This window comes from Phragmites australis, chromosome 9 (genome assembly GCF_958298935.1).
Source record: "Phragmites australis chromosome 9, lpPhrAust1.1, whole genome shotgun sequence".
Classification (NCBI taxonomy): Eukaryota; Viridiplantae; Streptophyta; class Magnoliopsida; order Poales; family Poaceae; genus Phragmites; species Phragmites australis.
In genome coordinates, this window is record NC_084929.1 from 27040774 (window position 1) to 27059621 (window position 18848).

At 48.5% G+C, this 18848-nt stretch overlaps 1 protein-coding gene and 1 long non-coding RNA gene across 2 annotated transcripts; one reads left to right on the top strand and one right to left on the bottom strand.

Moving 5' to 3' along the window:
- Positions 1-9586: 9586 nt before the first annotated feature.
- Positions 9587-14226, bottom strand: LOC133928944 (probable serine/threonine-protein kinase At1g01540). The gene is made up of 7 exons (XM_062375483.1): positions 13271-14226; positions 13068-13172; positions 12836-12958; positions 12575-12745; positions 12353-12482; positions 12041-12250; positions 9587-9974 (listed from the first exon to the last, which is right to left on the bottom strand). The coding sequence occupies exons 1-7, from the start codon at positions 13906-13908 to the stop codon at positions 9825-9827; spliced, it is 1527 nt and encodes a 508-aa protein (XP_062231467.1). The 5' UTR covers positions 13909-14226; the 3' UTR covers positions 9587-9824.
- Positions 10330-11383, top strand: LOC133928945 (uncharacterized). The gene is made up of 2 exons (XR_009911547.1): positions 10330-10949; positions 11086-11383. It is a non-coding gene; the product is annotated as an uncharacterized LOC133928945 (long non-coding RNA).
- Positions 14227-18848: the final 4622 nt, after the last annotated feature.

Consider the following 18848-nt stretch of genomic DNA (forward strand, 5'->3'; position numbering starts at 1 on the left):
CCATGTACTCGTGTTCTGCTGAAACGGTTCTCCATTTTGGCTCCATTCTGGATGTGACAGTCCTACAGGCAAGGGTGGATCCACCGCTAGGATGAGCATGGGTGGCCGTCCGAGCTCCCCGTCGTCCAAACCTGTGAGGCCCACACGATCACATCACAGGCACAACCCACAAATAAAACTTTAAGCTGCAGCCCGCAAACGCAATCCTAGTCCCTAGTCCTTCTCCAATCTCCAGTTCTCCCGACTCCCGAGTCCCGACAGCGGCTTGCGGCAGCGGCGGGCGGGAAGGCGCCAGGCGAGCAGTAGGTCAGTGGCGACGGCCTGCGAGCCGATGGGCGCTGGGCAGCACCGCAGCGGCGATGGCCTGCGCCCTGCGGGCTGCAACGGCGGCAGGCGCCATGCGGGCAGGGTAGCGGGCCAGGCGGTCAGCGACGGTGCCGGATTGCTGGGCGCCCAGGCGGGTCAAGCCGTGTGCTGTGAAGCGCAACGCAGAACGGCAAAAGCGGTGAAGGAGAGCCGGAGAGGGGAGGCGGGATGCGGGATGCGGACTGGTGGAGTCGTGGAGGCCGGAGCGCTTCTCATCATCTCATGAGCAGGTCACAAGCTTGGTGCTCCCCAGTTCGGGTCCGGTAGTTGGCAGTCCCCATCGTGGCACTCGACAGCTCGGCCACTCGCAGTGCAACACTGCGTTAGACCGTCAGCGTGTCTGCGTCGGCACGTCCGCGCATGGCTATGTCAGCGGACGGCCCTGTGTCACTAGGCGGCAGGCGGCAGCACGCAGCCAGCGGCGGCACCAACACTGTGGCAGGCCGCAGCGGGTTGCGCGTGCACGTGCGTCATTGCGGCAGGCCGACAGGGGCTTATGCTTGCGCCGTTGCGCCAGGAAGGCAGGCGGCAGCCCTGCATCTGCGACTCTACGTGGCAAGTGGGCCAATGTTTGGTGAATTGAGATTTTGAGATTGAGCCATTGAGGTAAATTGACTTGAGTAATTGAGGTGAATTTCATTTTGTCCCGCATCTTGCAAGCATAAAAAAAACCTCCAATAACATCAGCATTTTTTTCGCAGAATATCAATTATTAGATTATCAAGACATTAATAATGAAGAGATTTTTCAAACCAACATCTTTGAATATCCAAAGTACGAGAGAGAGTAGAGTTGGTGAAGGCTGTGATACAGAAAATGAAATAGTAGTTCTCACTCTTGCTCCTGCAACTAATCGGATAGAGTACAAAGGTATTAAGGAATTTAGGCAAGAGTTTATTATTGCCAATCTGGGACTTCGTATCCTAATAGATGGATTTGATCATGATATTAGAGATGAAGTTAGAAGAGCTTATGTGTTGAAGGGTCCGACTCAATCAATTGGACATACTTTTCTAAATAACAGTTTGGTAAAAATTTAAGAATTTTTTGTGCAGCATGGTTTACTAAATATGATTGGCTAGAATATAGTGTGGAGAAGGATGCACCTTATTCTTTTTATTGCTATCTTTTTATATATGATCCCTCAGAGTCTCATTTTGGGTATGATGTATTTTCAAAAGTAGGATTTAGAAATTAGAAGAATGCATATAAATCATTATCCGAATATATTGGTGGGCTTAATAGTGCCCACAATAAAGCAAGAATAGCATGCGAAGATTTAAAAAATTAAAAGGCTAGTGTGTCATATAAGGTAACGACTCATAGCAAGGAATCAAAAGCCAAATATGAAATCCGTTTGATTGCATCTTTAGATTGTGCAAGCTATCTCCTAAAGCAAGGTCATGCATTCCATGGACACGATGAATCTTCTTCTTTATCGAACAAGTGCAATTTTCTAGAGATGATTGATTGATAAAAAAAATGAGGAAGTGAGGATTGCATTTGAGGAGTTGTGTCCTAAAAATGTTTGTATGCTTGCACCATCAGGTCAAAAGGATCTTGCAAAGAGTTGTGCACAGGAGATAACCAAAGAGATTGGTGATGATTTTTTCTCTATTTTTATCGATAAATCTCGCGATATATCAATCCAGGAGAAGATGGCCGTGATTGTGAGGTTAGTGCTCTTATTTATTTGTTAAATTGTGATATTGTGAGGTGTGTGATGTTGTAGTAATTGTTTGTGGTGTTGCGCAGGTTCGTAAATAAGGAATGAAAGGTTATGAAAAGATTTTTGGGTCTTAAGCATGTCATAGAAACAACATCAGATGCATTGAAAGGAGCTTTGTTTGAGTTACTTTCTACACACGGTTTGGACATTGCTTGAGTTCGAGAGCAGGGGTATGATGGAGCTTCGAATATGAGAGGTGAATTCAATGGTCTTGAGAAACTCATTAGAGATGAGAACCCATATGCTTTCTATGTCCATTGTTTTGCACATAAATGGTAATTGGTAATCATTTCTGTCGTAGGTAGTTGCACATCTATTCATGAGTTCTTTGAATATGGTAATATGATTGTGACCACCATTAGTACATCTTGCAAGAGGAATGATTTATTATCAAGTAAGCACCGTGAGAACTTATTGGCCAAATTAGATAGCGGTGATATTTTTTCTGGAAGAGGGAAACATCAAGAAACTAACTTGGCGAGACCTGGAGATAAACATCATCAAGACTGATTTGCGTAACAGGATATGCTATGATTGGCTCAATAACTTGATGTTGTGTTATATTGAGCGAGATTTATTCAGAGGACTAGATTCTAATACTATTAAAAACCGGTTTCAAGACATAAAAACAATGCAGATGAGCCTAAGTCTTCTAGTTTTAGATATAATTAGTGGTTGTGGTTTCGTAAGTCTCTTTAGTTAATTACTTCTTTTATTTTTAGTTACATTTGGTTACTTTGCTTAATTGCATATTTACGTAATTGCATATATGTTTACCTTTGATTCTTTCCTATTTTATAAGTTTATATGATTTTATCGACTTATGTTAGAGACCTATTCACTTTGCTTAATTATTATCTTAATTAAAATATTTTTTTAATTTCATCTTAAAGTTTACCTACCTAATTAAAATATTTTTTTTAATTTCATCTTAAAATTTGCCCTACCTCCTTTTGTCTATCTGGATCCGTCACTGCCTACGGGAATTACAAGAAAAACAGCACTGGCATCGTGGACTGCCGGTTCAGATACGTGAAGTTATGCTCTACTGTTTTCAGATTTCTGAATCAGACAGTGATGGCTATCTGATAGAAATGGATGCACGTTTGGTCGTTGATGTCCCGCGATTTCCTGATCGGCATGTTACCTCGCACACGCCCTGTCGTCCAAGCATCACCTGCATTTACTGACCAAGCCGTAGTCCATGAGGAGATTCGAAGCAGAGGACCCATGATCAGCTCACGACGTCGATAAATTGGGCACTAAGTATTAGACAAAGATCGGATCGCAGGTACAAAATCCAAGGACGGACGGACGGACGGACGGACGGACGGACAGACACAGTGACGCGCCACCTGATCGAGATTTTATTTGGAAATGCGACAAGCCACTGGCTCTGCCCTGCACTGCAGGTCGCCTGTGCTGCTAGTGGGCTATTTGAGTGCGTGACGTGTGACCTGTAACGCTCACGTAACAGGGGCGCGCGGATTCACCGGCTGCGCGCGCGAGCGGGCGGGCGGGCGTGTGATTTCTCGCTGAAAACCAAGGATCCCCTGTCGTTTGACCAGCGTTCCGAGCGCCTCGCACACTCGAACGCGCGGTGCCTAAGCCAATGTCTAGAAGGTATTTTAAAAATGTATTCTTTATAGTACTTTTCTTTTTTTATTTTCAGTAAAAATTCTATTTCTTAACTTTCACTACTCTTCCTCCTTTTAAGCTCACATGCATCCTCTATAAACAGTATTACAGTCTCATCTTTTCATCCGCAAATTTGCTGCCGCTGTGGTCTGTCCGCAACATTGTGTCAATGGTTGCCGATCCCGCTGGAGTGCTCGTGATCCTGCTGGAACTGCTCTAAAGATGGCAACACACAGAGATTATCCGTGTGTCCGCGGGTAAAAAACCCGACCGGTGTATATTTGTGTTTTAGTGTTTACCTGCGGGTGCGGGTTTTATCCTAAACCCGATGGACAAAAGGTCATAGGCAAAAAAAAAAAAGCATACACGTGCGTATGAACTCATAAAACTGCTCCAATTACCTTACATATTGGTACAAGTTATCACTAGATATATAAACTAGGAGTTTAGGTATATAAATCCGCCCTAATTACCTGCAAACCCGTACTGTGAGCGGGCATATGGAAGCACCCGCGAGTAGAAGATGCCCGTGGGTGACGAGTGTGGGTAGCATTTCTTACACGTGGTGGGTAATAGGTACGGGTGCGGGTTTGAATATAAGCTCGCAGGTACAGGTTTAGGCAGTCTCTACCCGCGGCTATTTTACCTGTTTGTCATCTTTAGCGGTGCCATGTGGTGACTGACGTATCTAGATCCCTGCCTGCAGTCAGGCGTGAAGTTAGGGGAGCGTAGTAAACTTTGAGTTGCTACAGTAACATAACATAAAATACAGTAGCAACGGTGCTGTTTATGAATATATTGTACTAGGTACTGTAGCAATAGTGTTGTATCACTGGCCCATCTATTTCCGATCTAATGGCTCACAACAGAGTGAAGTCAGTGAAGTTAGAGGATCTCCGTTCGTGACTGGTGCGTGGTGTCGATCGGCGTGGGTGCGCATCGCAATTCGCAACGCAGGTCACGGTGACTTGGTGCACCTCGTATATGGCAATCGTGCATTGCGGATACGAATAGTGCTCTCCTATACTCGTACCCGTCAATTTTTACCCGCCCGTGGGTATACCCGCGAATGCCCGCAAGCGAACAGCAGGCACCAAACTTGCCACCCGCGGGTATACCCATTTACCCGACGGCAAGGTGCGCTGTGCGCGACAAGGCGGCGCTGGCAGAGGTTGGGCCGGTGGCGGCATGGACTAGCATCGTCGGGGCAGGGCGGGGCCGACAAAGGCATGGACCAGAGGCGTGGGGCGGGGCGTGGCAGGGCCAGCGGTAGGGTAGGGTTGGCGGCTTCTATGGATTGGGATAAAGGGATGGGCTGATGGCTGACGGCTCTTGCGCATCGAATGGATAAGAAAGAGAGGTTAGAGCTATTACGCTTGATCTATTGCTTCACGGGTTGTTGGTTGGATCCACTTGTCAAATATATCATACGGTATACGGGTTTAAGTATACTTAATCTATATCTGTTAGGTAATATTTTTCACCCATAAACATACCTGTAGGTACTAAATTTGAACCATATCTGATTTTATTAGAGTTTTTACCTATAAACAAACGGATAATCAAGTTAAATTAACATTCCTAGTGCGCCTCAGCGTCCCATCGCGATGCAGCCACTGCTACGGCCGCTATAGGAGTATATAGGTTCCGATCATTTGGGGCTGTTGGCCTCTATGCCGCGGCCGTGAAATTAGAGCTAGTCGGCATCTACGGTTCTCCTCGTGGTGAGAACCAACGGCTCGCTGCCCTGCCGGACGGACACGGCATGGTATTTTCTGCACGTACTTGTGTCCCGGCCGCGCGTGTCGTACTGCGTTCCGATCAAGAGGCCACGCATACGGTAGTCTGGACGCCGGATGTCCAACTAGCGAGGTAGCCCGCACTATATTAACGTGATTAGACTCGTTATAATATTTCTTTTCATTATAACCCCTTAGATGGAAATATAGGTGCCTATAGATTTTGTATGTGAGGTTAGTATCCTTCGGTTACGAGAGATACAAAATTAGTAAGAAAGAGAATAATTTATGTTCCAAACTTAACACAAGATTCTAGAGAGTTGAAACATAATAGTAATTCTAATACATTGTATTAGAATGTTTAGTTTAAAGCATATCAAGAGGAGCTGTCAGCACCTCTGTACCTGGTATGACAAGTAGCGACGACAACAGGCAAAGCCAGGCGCAGAGCAAGCACCGGAGCGCAAGGGCCAAGCGACCTAGTGTTAAGCGATCTGTGCCCGAATTGCTCTGTAATGTTGGTGTGGGCTCGGCCCGTGAGTGAGTGAAAGGCGTGTGTGTGTTTGATTAGGCACGCTTAAGGTCCTGTTGGTTCAGCTCTTCCTGGCTTTGTCTACTTAAAAGCCGAAAGTTGAATCAAATATTTCGTTTTTAAAAATGACTTTTGAAAAGTAAAAGCTAGAAAAAAATTATCATTATTAGCAGAAACCAGAAATTGGTTTGGAGGAGCTTTAATAGCTTCTGAGTGATGATATTCTAGGGGTATTATATATATTATATATTTCATCCGCATCAAAAAGCCAATTCAACTATAACTTTTTAAAATGATAAGTTACGTGTACGTACGTTGCAACAGGAGCCGAATATTTTCACACTATAATATGTGTTGCCATCGTAATTTACAAAAGGGTACTGTGCATATGGGTTGATCTGAGCTCGTTTTCTCTCTTTTTCTCTATTTGAGTCGGCTGCCTTTTCTTTCTTTCTTTTTTCCTTTTCTCTTAGTCCAGCCGGCCACATGGGCCTTAGCCCATTTTTTTCCTTTGAGCTGGCTGTCCCTCTCCTCTCCCCTCAGGTCGATCGGTTAGTTGGGCCACGGCCCAACTCCCTCCTCCTCCTCTCTCTCTCCCCCTCACCCACCGGCCTCTCTCTCACTTGCTCATCTCCCCTCTCTCTCTCTCTCTCTCTCTCTCTCTCTCAGAGGTGGCGGCGGTGGCGCGGTGCAGATCAGCGGCGGCTAGGGTCATGTGAGGTGGCAGTCGGGGAAAAAGGTCAGTGGTTAGGTGGCTAGTTGGTGGGAAGGAGGAAGAGGTCGGGCTCACCTCGGGTGGCGACGACAACGATGGTGGTGGACTCGAGCAGTGGCGGCTCTCCCCGGGGCTGGCTCAGCCTCCACAGGCAGCGGCGACGCAAAGGTGGCCCGATCTGGGCAGTGACGGCGCGAGAGGAAGGAGGAGGCGCCGGTGCAGGGTGGCGGTTGAACAGGTGACGACGAGCGGATGGGGTGGCAGAGAGATTCGACAGCGCAGGTAGCGGCGAGTGCGCGGAGTCAGCCTGGTTGAGCGTAGCGCATGTGCGATGAGCGCATGGCGAGCCTCGGTTTGGGGGCTGGTCTTCAGGACAAGGACTTGTGGTTGGGTGCGATGATGATGCTGCGGGGGCCTAGGGCCGAACGGATTCGGAAACCGCCCTACGATGGCGGTGGCGGTGGCGATGGCGGTAGCGATGCAGTTGGGCGGGGGCAGCAGGGCGGTGCGATGTAGGGGGAGAAAGGGTGATCGAAATAGGGGGTGGGACTCGGTAGGAGCGGAAGCGAGAACACAAGGAAGACCAACCTGTCAGTGCCGAACAGAGGGAGTCGACGCGGGGAAGCAAGACGTTCTGGCTTGGTGCGAGAATCACTACATATTTTCTAAGCAGTAGAGATTTTGGAAAAGCTTCGAGTCAACCAAACAAACATGCCCTAAGTTGGGGAATAGATCATCTGACTTGACAAACAGTAATTTGCGAGATGAGACATAGTGATTCACAGGGAAAAACTGTATCATGGATACTATTCATAGGAGTACGATTACTGTAGCATTACACTCGACCATCCATTCTACCAATCCAATGGCTCACAGCCTGGCTAAAGTCAATGTTTCTTAGAGGATCCATTTCCCTAAGTTGAGGGGAGTTAGCGGTAAGAACATCTCTAATCTTTTTCTCTTCATTTTGTTTTTTTTTTTCTGATTCCTCTTTTTATTTTCATTCTTTTTATTTTTTCTCATCTTCAACAGTTTTACTTCGAAAAGATTCACGAAGAGATAGAAGAGAGAATTCTATGTTGAAAGGAATAACCTTAGGAATAATTTTTGAAAAAAACTATAAAGAAAAACCGTTAAAACACTGAAATAAAAAAATCCCTTCAATAATAGAATATAACTTGCGAAAGTAATCCGTTAAAGATGCTCTAAGAGAACAAACCATCTTCTTCCTCACAGCTTCGGCGGAATCGGGCAGCCGGAGAACCAATCTCCCATCCCCATCCATTCTTCTAGTTGCGGTGTGCTAACAGGAGCCAGCCCAAGGCAGTCTAGTGGAGATTTCTTATCTTTTCCTCTCTTTTTTTTTTTTGGATTTTCTCCTCAGAGCTTGCAGGCTTGCAACAGCATCCGAGGTTCCCTGCTGCCGACTGCTGCCTCCTCTTGGAGCTGTGGCGCCTTCCTCTCGTGCGCAGGAGGCGTGGTGTCGAGCCATGCATGCACGCAAGGTTTTTTTTTTATGTATGGTAAATTTATGTAACAGCTGAATGCTTTCAAGTGGAATTATTGTTCAACGTAACAGTTGAATTTAACTCGGAGTCTGCGTCCTAAATGGCGGATGTTTTAGGTTTAGTCACCTCAAAGATGCATTTAGCATTTAGTGATGTAACATTAAAGAAGGTACTTCTGGAAAAAAAAAACCCCGGGTTTTGTTCTTATGGGAAAAAACCGGGTTTAGTTCTTATGAAAAAAAACCTGATTTTTTTCTGAACTGCATTAGACGGATGACAAATGTTTATTTAAACACTGTTATTTATATTAGTACAAACAAGATAATTAAACATGTTTAAGCACATATAGTTTTTTAGTTACATTAAAAATTATAATTTTTATATAGGTATTTAACATTATGTTTCCTTAAACATCTAGTATTGTTCATACCCTTCACACCAAAATGGAGCTGTGTTAGAGCTAGCGAATATCCTTGTGCCGTTGCAGCTTTGCGAATACAAGAGTGGTAATCCTTCAAGTCAACGGCATTCGTTGTCTGTCCTTAATCTAGCCCAGCAGTTCAGATATCCCAATGACCATTGTGATTCTCAGACGAGATGAGGAATCCACTGCAGGCATTCGCTAGCTGCCTGACTTTTTACAGTAGACAACCACCATACATTCTAGCAGTAATGCAGTACTCCTACTTCATATTGGGTTGAGACCGGAGAGCACGCCCGGGCACCCAGCGCTGCTGAAGAATCATAGCAGCAGGGGCAGCGAACGGTGCACAGTTGAAGGCACTGGGGAGCAGGCCTACTCATGTGGCGTGGCCCGTGGCCGTGGCGTGGGTGCTCGAGAGAGTGCCTGGTCTCCATTGCCCAAAGACGGGATCTCGATCGATCTCAAGCGCAGGCTGCCTCTTTCGGAGGTCAGTGCGGAGCAGTAGCAGGGGAGAGTTGCTGCTGCGTACAGACTGGATCACAGCACGGGCTCGATCAGTGAGGAGTGCGAGCAAGGGTAGAAAGGCGTTTCTTGTCCCCTCCTTCCATTCCATTTCAGGAGCAAGAACTCAAATTCCTCAGCAGCACTTGGGTCAGATGCCTTTTCCTCGGCTGATCACTGCGATGGCACTCGTCAAGTGGCCGTGGCTTGCGCGTCGAGTATTCGAGGGAAGTCTGCGCGCTTTGGCAGCTGAGGGACTTTGTGTCCCCTCTAGTGCGATTTGTTGCAACGTGCAAGCAGATAAACATTGCAGAGCAAATTTTGTGCTGCCGTCTGGACATCCACCCCGATCGGATGGCCACGCTGTAAACTAAAAAACTTTTCTGCTTCTCTTAATATGAAACAGCAGAACTCCTGCCTAATTCCGAAAATTGCCCGGGCAAAGTTTAGCAATTCAGATACGGGATAGGAGCCAGCGAGAACAGGTGAGATGCAGCATAGTCCTTGAACACACGCTTCTTTACACCAGCTTATACATGAACATACGACCTGAGATAGGATCATAAGAACGTTCACTATACAACGGTTCGGCGAGCTACGTCAATCACGGGAGTGGAGTTGGAAACCTAGGAAGGCAACAACCACGCTTCCACAAAAGATTACGCATCAGAGTCACATGTCCTGGACTAATCTGGAGGGCGTGCTGGCGGTGGTTGCGTTGCCCTCGTAGCAGCTGCTGTCGCATGATCGTGCCACCGGCTTCCCGGGAGTTCTCGCCTTCTCCAGGGGGCTGCCCTGGCCCGGCCGAAGAGTTTGACGATCCTGCCACCAGACGTGCACAAAAACAGGACTTAAACCACCGGTCTCTGAAACCTTTTGTTCAGAAATGCAAGATGACAGACAGTAGATAGAGTAGAAACACGAAAATCACCTATTGTTATATCAGCAAGATGCATCTCTGCATCTGAGTACGTAGCACTAGTTTAGGGGCCTAAATTCACTAACATGAGAGACACAATAAAACATGGACGACACGGTGATTTCGTTTTTAAAAAAAATAGTTCTTCGAGATGACGGATTAATTGACATCCCAACGGGCAGTTCAGACAGTCATCAGGGCAGTATTTAATGCTGTACTTATTTGGAAATATCAATGTAGTTTTGCTTCTGTGGGCCGAATCTTTGCTTTGGCTGGGCCGTCTTCTGGTTGGGCCCATGTGGTTGTGCCCTAAAGAGCTTCGGCCAAGCAGATGAGGGGAAAAACAGAAAAAGGAAATAAAATCCCCTCCGAGGGAGGCGGCTGCGGCGGCTGAAACCCTATCTCCGCCATTCTCGCTGTGCAGCTCGGCGAGGGGGTGTTCTGGGCGTGTGCTGGCCGTCTGATGGTGGGGATGGAGAGGGTCTCGCATAGGATTCGGAGGCAGTTGCTCTGCGCCGTGAGTTCCTCGTCGCCTTCTTCTCTTTTTATCTCCCGAGCCTTGACTTGGATTTGGAGAAGCAGAGAACAAAAGGCATCTCTCACTTTGGTTTCCCCTTTTCCTCTCGGTGATTTGTGCTTTGCGGTTGAGAGCTTGGACTCCAATCGTGGCCTTGGCCTAAGCACTTGCAGCACGGGAGGTCTCTTGTTGGTGCTCGGAGCTACGCTGCCGAGGTTCGTCCGCACTACAGAGGTGGTGCGGCTGAGGTATTGTATCTCCGTCTTCCTCCATCCGACGATATAGCCGGGTGATTGGATTTCTGGGACTGCAGCTCTTGCTGTGCCTTGCCTCACTCTTCAGCCCTTCCAGCATACTCACTGTGAGTTTCTTTTCACTGATCTGAATAGATAGATGCTTGATTCTATTGCTCTGTGATGACGAATTCATTGAAATTAAGCTAGAGTTTGAGTACAAAAGATGCAACCTGATTCTCTGTATGCAATTTGTTTGAGCAGTGATAAGATCACCATGTTCTGATTAGGAGAAGTCTGAACTCATGTGTGCTGATTTAGATTGAGAAATCTATCACTGCTTATTACATCTTATTCCTGGTTCTGAGCAGCAAGTACTTTTGAATTCAGCAAATTGTGGAGTTTTTCATCACTTAGTTGCCTGATATAGAATCCAGTGTATGTTCTGTCCCTTGTGCAGAAAGATTTTAACCTTCCGGGATTAGTTCTGTGAAGGTTCTGTGTTGGCCATGTTCTGAATTCTGAGTTTCAGTAAAGATCCTTTTGGAGGCCATGTGCTGAATTATGATTTTCAGTAGAATTATACTTGCTGTTATAGCCAGGAATTTGAGGAATACAGAGAATTGTAAATTAAGGTTGTCATCTATTTGAGATCTCATAATTTAGCTTAATTAGTGATATGATTTAAAGATCAGCTTGGGAGCAAATTTTTATAGATTTGGAGCCAGCTGATATGATTAGTCTGAGAGCCATATGATTATATTCTCTAGTTTAATTCAGATATATATTATGATTCATCTTCTCAGTGTTCATCATATGAAAGACATGTATTTCATTTTCTTGTCTTTGTTATTTTTGATCTACTATTTTTATTATCTTCTTAGAGGGATATGTATATATATGCTATTTATATCGCACATATTTCAACATTTAACACTTGGTCTAGGGTCAGACACAGAGCTAGTAATCAGATTCAGAGCTAACAGCGTGCTATTTTAATCCTGATGAGCCTGCTGCCTATCGCCATTTTAATATTGACAAGCATTTACTTACATAGGTTAGTCGGCACACCCTTTTGTTATGATGGTTACCGACAATGGCGTGGATTTCACCATATGTAATTTGGGATCGACTTCAACATGCATATATAGTATGTTCTTGAGAGCAAATCAGCATTACGATTGACTTCGTAAAGCTGAAAAGAAGCAACGAGGCTCACCTCTCGATACGGGAAGTCGTCGACTTCGAGCATATGGATTACATGTCCCATCTTTGGCCGTTTCTGCGAGTCCGGATCCACACACCTCAGTGCAACCAGGAGAGCCTTCTTCAGTGCCTTGGAGGAAGGCTTCTCCGGCAGTTTTGGGTCCAGAATTGCTTCGTAGTCCCTGTTGGTCACCATGTTCTTGAGCCATTCTACAAGGTTAACCTGAAATAATACAGCGACAGAAACTTGGGCAAATTAAGAAGCAACATTTTGCAGCACATAGCATGATTTCGTAATTCGTTAAACCGCAAGCGCATTGCAAACCTCTCCGGTGGGTCTCGCATAGTCGACCGGGCTTCGACCGGAGATGATCTCCATTATAAGGATCCCGAAGCTGTACACGTCGCTCCTCTCATTCAACATGCCAGTGCTTGCGTACTCTGGTGCCACATAACTAGCAAAACAGCAGCAATTCCAAAATTCGCATCATACATTTTACCAGGAAGAAGATCCATGTAATTCAGGAGCCTAAAGGCAACAACTCACCCAAACGTTCCCATCACTCTGGTGGTGACATAGTTGCTGTCCGAACCCAGGAGCTTGGCGAGGCCGAAATCCGAGACCTTGGGGTTCCAACTCCTATCCAGGAGTATGTTGCTCGACTTGATGTCCCTGTGCACCACCTTCGGCTCCAGCCCCTCGTGCAAGTACGTGATCCTGATTCATCCCAAAGCTCAGAGATACATACATCACCAATTCAAGAACCAAGATACAAGAGCAAAACGAAAAGATTGGTAGATCAGGCACCCTTTTGCCATTCCGAGTACGATGTTCATCCGGATGTCCCAGGTGAGGGGGCTCACAGGCCCAACGTCACCGTGAAGCCACTGCTCTAGGTTGCCATTGTCGACGTACTCGTAGACAAGCACCCTGAGATCACAAGCAAGAGTGGTAGGTACGATGTGCACGAACAGGTTACCACAAGAAGCAACGTGCTACGGTGAAAGGAAGGTATCATCAATGCGCGAGGGTTCTGTACCGGTGAGCGCCCTCGGCGCAGTAGCCCAGCAGCCGGACCAGGTTCTTGTGGCGGACGCGCCCGATCGCCTCGACCTCCACCCTGAACTCCCTCTCGGCTTGTCCCCTGCGGCGAACAATGCACAGGTCAAATTGTTTTTATTTTTCAAGAACGCACCGAACAAAGAGGCGCACGCGAAAAGATGCGGGTTTGGCAGTGCGCGCCTGTTGTTGAGGAGGTTCTTGACGGCGACTTGGTAGCCGTCGGCGAGGACGCCGCGGTAGACGATGCCGTAGCCGCCCTCGCCGACGACGTGCTCGGGGGCGAAGTTGGCGGTGGCCTCCTCCAGCTCCCGGAGCGTGTACCAGTGGCCCCAGCCGAGGTGCGACACCTCGGGACCCACGGCCGTCGCCACGTCGAACGCCACCTGGCCGATCTCCCCATCGCCGTACGCGACCATGCGGCGACCCTTGCCGGCCTCGATGTGCACGCGCTGCGACCCGTGCGCGGTCGCGCCCCCTACGGACTCGCCGTCTTCGCCATGCTGCTGCGCGCCGTCCTTGGGGAACGCGTGCCCCATCTCGAGGTAGTGGCGGAGCGAGCCGACGTGGACGGCCACCTCCTGGATCTCCTTGGACACGGGCGGGATGTTGGACGGGGACAGCGGCGCCCCCGGCGCGTGGGCGACCCCCTTCCTGGGCCGCCTCCGTCGCGCCGCCGTGAGGTGGAAGGAGATGAGCGCGAGGAGCAGAAGGAAGGCGGCACCGACGGCGATGCCGACGAGCACCCACAGGCGAAGCCCCAGCACCGCCGTCCTGCGCGACAGCTCGTCACTCAGCCTCGGCGGCGGCGGCGGCGACATTGCCGGCCGGCGGGCGGCTCGTTCGCTCTCGCAGCCTGCCTGGACGTGGCCGCGCGAGCCCGGCCGCACACTTGGCGCTACTCCTACCTACCAAGCTACTCCAGCTACTGCTGCATGGTACAGTCAGTCACTAGATCACTAGCAAGTCACTGGCTCACTGGTGTGGTGTGCTGCCTATAGTGGGAGGAGCCAGTGCGCAGTGAGCAGAGTAGCGAGAGCACGAGATGACACGAGAGAGGTTAGCTCAGCTTAGGTAGTTTCTGCGGGCCCAAGGGAGTCCGTGGGGGCACGCATGGCACGAAAGATTGGCCGTTTCTGTGCGTGTGGGCACGACTGGCAGGTGAAGCTTGGGTTAAACTGGCATGGCTCCGGCACGGATCCACACTGGAGCGGATTCAGGTGAAGCTGAAGTTGGGCAGAGGGGGGAGGGCGGCGGAAGATGTGGCAAACGACGGAGCGGCGGGCAAACAACTGAGGGGTGTTATCCTAGTGGTAACAATGATGAATAATATTCTCCTAACTTAACGGATCAGATTTTTATGAATAATTTTCTCCTAACTTAACGAATCAGATTTTTATAGAGCATCCTTTTACTTACTCTATAAATTTATATTGCGACAAGATAAACCTTATCTTACAAATCAAAATTTAAGAAAATATAGAGTAACCCTGTTTAGCGGGACCTTAGATCCAACGTAATTTCATGAATCTAGAGCCCAGTCAAATACCTTCCTGCCCTACTGCCTAGCCAGGGGTTCCACTTTACCAAAAGTTTCACTGCGACACAACAAAAGTGTCAACTATTCGCTACCTTTTTGTAGAAGTGACTACTGGTCGTGTGAGTACATATTTCCATTACTATTTTCCGTGTGTAATTATATGGATTCCTCTCATTAATCTACTTGTAAGGAAGTGTAGAAAGGGATTACCAGAAGGGGACCAATGACATTGAGGCATTCAAAATACCGATGTTTTTCTATTTGAGCACATTTAGCCCGGTGTTTCCAAATCTGAGCACGTCAAACCAGCAATTTCATATTTAATTCGGAGCAACCCTCCCAAAGAAGCAAAATTACATAAACGTCCAAAACTTGTTGCTTTCTTCCCTTGCCCATTTGGGGCTACTCAGCTGGCGCCGGTGGATATGGTTGAAAACGGTCGGGAGAAATCCCATCCGTCACGCTCCATTTTCTATTTTTATCCTGACCATTTTTGGATTTTTGGGACGTAGAAATAGGACAAAAATAGGAACAATTTTGCTATTTTCTAGACCATATTTTTGAAATCCCATTTTTAGTCGAGATATTCTCGCATCAATCCCGTGTTCATATGAGCCCACATGCGACATGCTAGTCCAACTGCACTTGAGTCACGAGTCACGACAGCCTAGCCCACCCAATTGATCGGCCTAAACCTCAAACATGGCCACCACGACCGCACAGGGAACCTCCAGGTCACTCTACCCTAGCCGCCTCCACCTTGCCCTCGAACCCTAACCATCGAGTGCCGACTGCCGCTCACCTGGTCCCGGCCTGCGTGACGTCACCCTCGGCCCTTGCCCTGCATGTCGTCGCCCTCGGCTTGTCGGTCCCTGCCCTGCAATCCAGTTAGACGCAGGGATGCAGTCATGCAGACAACCGCCCACGAGCCACGTTGTTGCCGACCAGATAAGTGCCTTCCAGATCCAAGTCCCATCGCTTTCTCCTGGAGCCGCCACAAAGTGTTGCTGTTAATGCCAACACAGGTGCTATTTTTTGTTTGCATCTAATGTAAGTTAGACTGCAATATAATAGTGAAACCGCTAAATCAAAAACATGCAACTCATATGAGATGGATATTCTGCAGTTGTCGGAGGATGAACTTCTCAAGCGGGGATCCTGAGGGACCCCCTTTGAGATTCGGCCGGGGGGATGATTCTGAATCTACCTCGTACGTGGATTTAATGCGAATATATGAGAACTAGGCGGGGCGGATGATCGTCTGCTAATGGGAGTAAATGCTCGGGGGATTTTAAATAGGTTCACGCCGCACGGAGCGTAATACCCTACTCCTGTGTGTATGCTATTAATGCTCTGGAAATGCCTTTCTTTGGATCTCGTGTGTTACAAGGTTTTTTTTTCTAAGTCTAGAGCTTCGGTCTTCAAGTGCCGACCTCTAACTGTGTGCTAGAGCTTCTTCTTCTTCGATCCGTCAAAGCTTGTCTTCAGCTTGTCCAAACTTGTCCTTCTCCGAGGTGCATACCCCCCCCCTTTTATCCTGCCGGGGGAGGCTTGGCGTGCCCAGAAAGGAGGGCACGAGTTCCCATGAGCCATAAATGGAAAGCAACCATCATGGGGTTGCAGCTTGATGTTACGGGAGGTTGAAAATGCGCCCTCGACCGGTCCTGTCGCCCATTACGCCACCTTTTAGCGGGTGCAGCAGGGGGGCCCACCGGGTAGCCACCGAGTAACCCCCGCGTGCCCGCCCGGTCAGAGCAGGTCTGACACAGCAGGGCAGCAAGCGATATGCCTCAAGCCCAGCGACGATATCTCCAAGCCGCGCAGGGTGATGTGCGATGGGACCCATCGCATTAAATGTCCTCACACCTTCCTGCCAGACGGTGGCAGGGACTGACGTACTCAGTACGACAGGTGTGGGGGGAGTGGTTGAAAGTGACAGGCCACACTCCCTCTTAAATGCAGCATCAGGCCTCTCACTAATTGACACCTCATCGCTGAGCACTTGTGGGGTCCACCGGCAAGGGGCTTCTCAGGTCCTCGGGGAACTCTGGGTGCTCGGGGACTACTGTTCATAGCCTCGAGCGTCCTCTCCCGGATATGTCTCTTCTCGGGTCCTCGAAGAACTCCGGGTACTCGGGGATCACTGTTCATGGCCCCGAGCACCCCTCCCGGAACTGGTTCTTCTCGGGTCCTCGGGGAACTACGGGTACTCGGGGACTACTATTCATGGCCCCAAGCACCCCTCTCAGAACTGGGTCTTCTCGGGCCTCAGGAAGATGGTCCCCGAGGGGAGGCGCCACGTGGCATTCTGCTGTCCTGGCCTTGGGACTCGGGGACCCCTGGTTCCCATGTCACCGACATCAGTACTTTTATGAATTCTTCTGCTACCTTTCATTTTGTATTTGTTTATGAACATCCTCGGTGCTGACCAGAACCATGGAAGTGTTTGTTTTTCCCTTGTCATTACATAAATTTCATTGGAAGGGGTAGTTGGCACCTGGCGTCATGATTTTTTCCCTTTTTATTACATACATATCATTGGAATTCTCTAGATGATCCCTGACAATAAATCCGAGGTATACCGGATGACAGGCGTGTGATCTGTGTTTCTTATGGGTAAGTTTATGTGTGTGGAATTGACTCAAGAACACCAAGATTTATCCAGGTTCAAATCTCCTGAAGGATAATAGCCCTACGTCTTATGTATTCTTTAGAGAGTATGAACTAGTTATAGAATGCCCCCCCTCCTTCTCTTCTACTTCGGACCTCTCCTCTTTATATGCCAGAGGAAAGACATACAAACAAACGGACCGTGCCAAAATAGGAGTCAGGCTTACATCTGACGATGCCTAGCCAGCCATAGCTCATCATCACGGTGGACGTGCACGCCCGCTCGACCCTGGTCATCCTGCATGCTCCGTCTCATCACCGAACACTGTCGTCATCACCTGTCAGGCCATCTCGTAGCATTGAATGCTACGGGACGAGTCACTGTGACACCACACCGCTCCACGATCGAGCTTGTAAAAAAGGAGTACCTTGGGAAGGAAAACACACTTGAGTGGATTGCATTAAATGAAACTTGACTGGATAGGTGTGTACCTACCATGCAACCAGGTCACAGGGTTTCCTACCGCGACGAAGAGACTGGTCGCACGAGCCCCGCCTTGGTCACGTGGTGGGGCCGCACTCTTGGAAATATCTACTACTAGCCATTGACTGGTGGCATGGGCCTTCTTGGCGGGGCACCCCTACCCATTACATTGGCTAGGTTCGTTTGCACCACTTGGGCCCGAGGCAAACATAAGTTCACCCTGGGAGTGGTCGTCGATGTCGCCCGCTTTAATGGTTAACTCAGAACACCACGTCACGAGGGGAGGTTAAATGTCTAGAGAGAGAGAAACATGGGAGAGAGAACATGGAAGGGAGAAACATTGATTGCTGCCGGACACTAGGGAATTCTGGTTCCCCATGCACGCCCTGTCGAATTTCATGCAGTTTGAACTCTATGATGGTTGAGATGCCACAACCTTCCTTTAAATTGGAGCGTCATGGATACCCCATGAATCTTTTTCGTCACCTCCCTCAGCCTCCAAGCTTTCACGCTCAGAGTCCTTTGTCTCTACCACCATTCTTGCCCTTGCTGCATCTTTTTCTGTCATCCGATGGTGCGCACCAGCTGTGAGCCCACCTTTCCCAAGTCCAGGTGCGACGTGGACAAGCTACGAGAGGTGCACGACGATGGCCTAATCACCCACCGCCTATCCTCCTGGTATCAGGCCAGAGAAAGCATCTCTGCTCCCAGTAAGAAGGAGATCATGATGTTTGCGTTTTTTTCTTGGTTGGCCTCATGCTGCCCTTCTCCGAGATCGTCACCACTGTCATCTCCTTCTATGATATCTGCCACCTCTATTTCAACCCCAACTATATTCTCATGTTGATCATCTTTGCTTATCTGTGTGAGAATTTTGTTGGGATTACGTCGTGCCTTGACCTTTTTCCATTTCTTTTACACTTGTCGGTCACTGACCAAGGCGGCCACCAGAAGCTGCGAATTTCACCTCCAACATCAATGTGGGCATCAAGTCATCGTGCTCAGGCTGGAGGGATGAGTTGTTCTACCTTTTGTCGGATGACTCCTTGGACAACCTCCATGTGTTGAACACACCGGCGCAGCTCATGAAGAACTGGGCAAGTTCACCCATGTCCACCACGGAGCTA

Bases quoted from the DNA above. Each gene is read 5' to 3' on its own strand.
- LOC133928944 (XM_062375483.1), bottom strand. From the start codon at position 13,908: ATGTCGCCGCCGCCGCCGCCGAGGCTGAGTGACGAGCTGTCGCGCAGG. The intron at 12,483-12,574 runs GTGAGTTGTTGC...CTGTTTTGCTAG, and splicing joins AGAGTGATGGGAACGTTTGG to TTATGTGGCACCAGAGTACG. The intron at 9,975-12,040 runs GTGAGCCTCGTT...GTCTGGTGGCAG, and splicing joins ACGACTTCCCGTATCGAGAG to GATCGTCAAACTCTTCGGCC.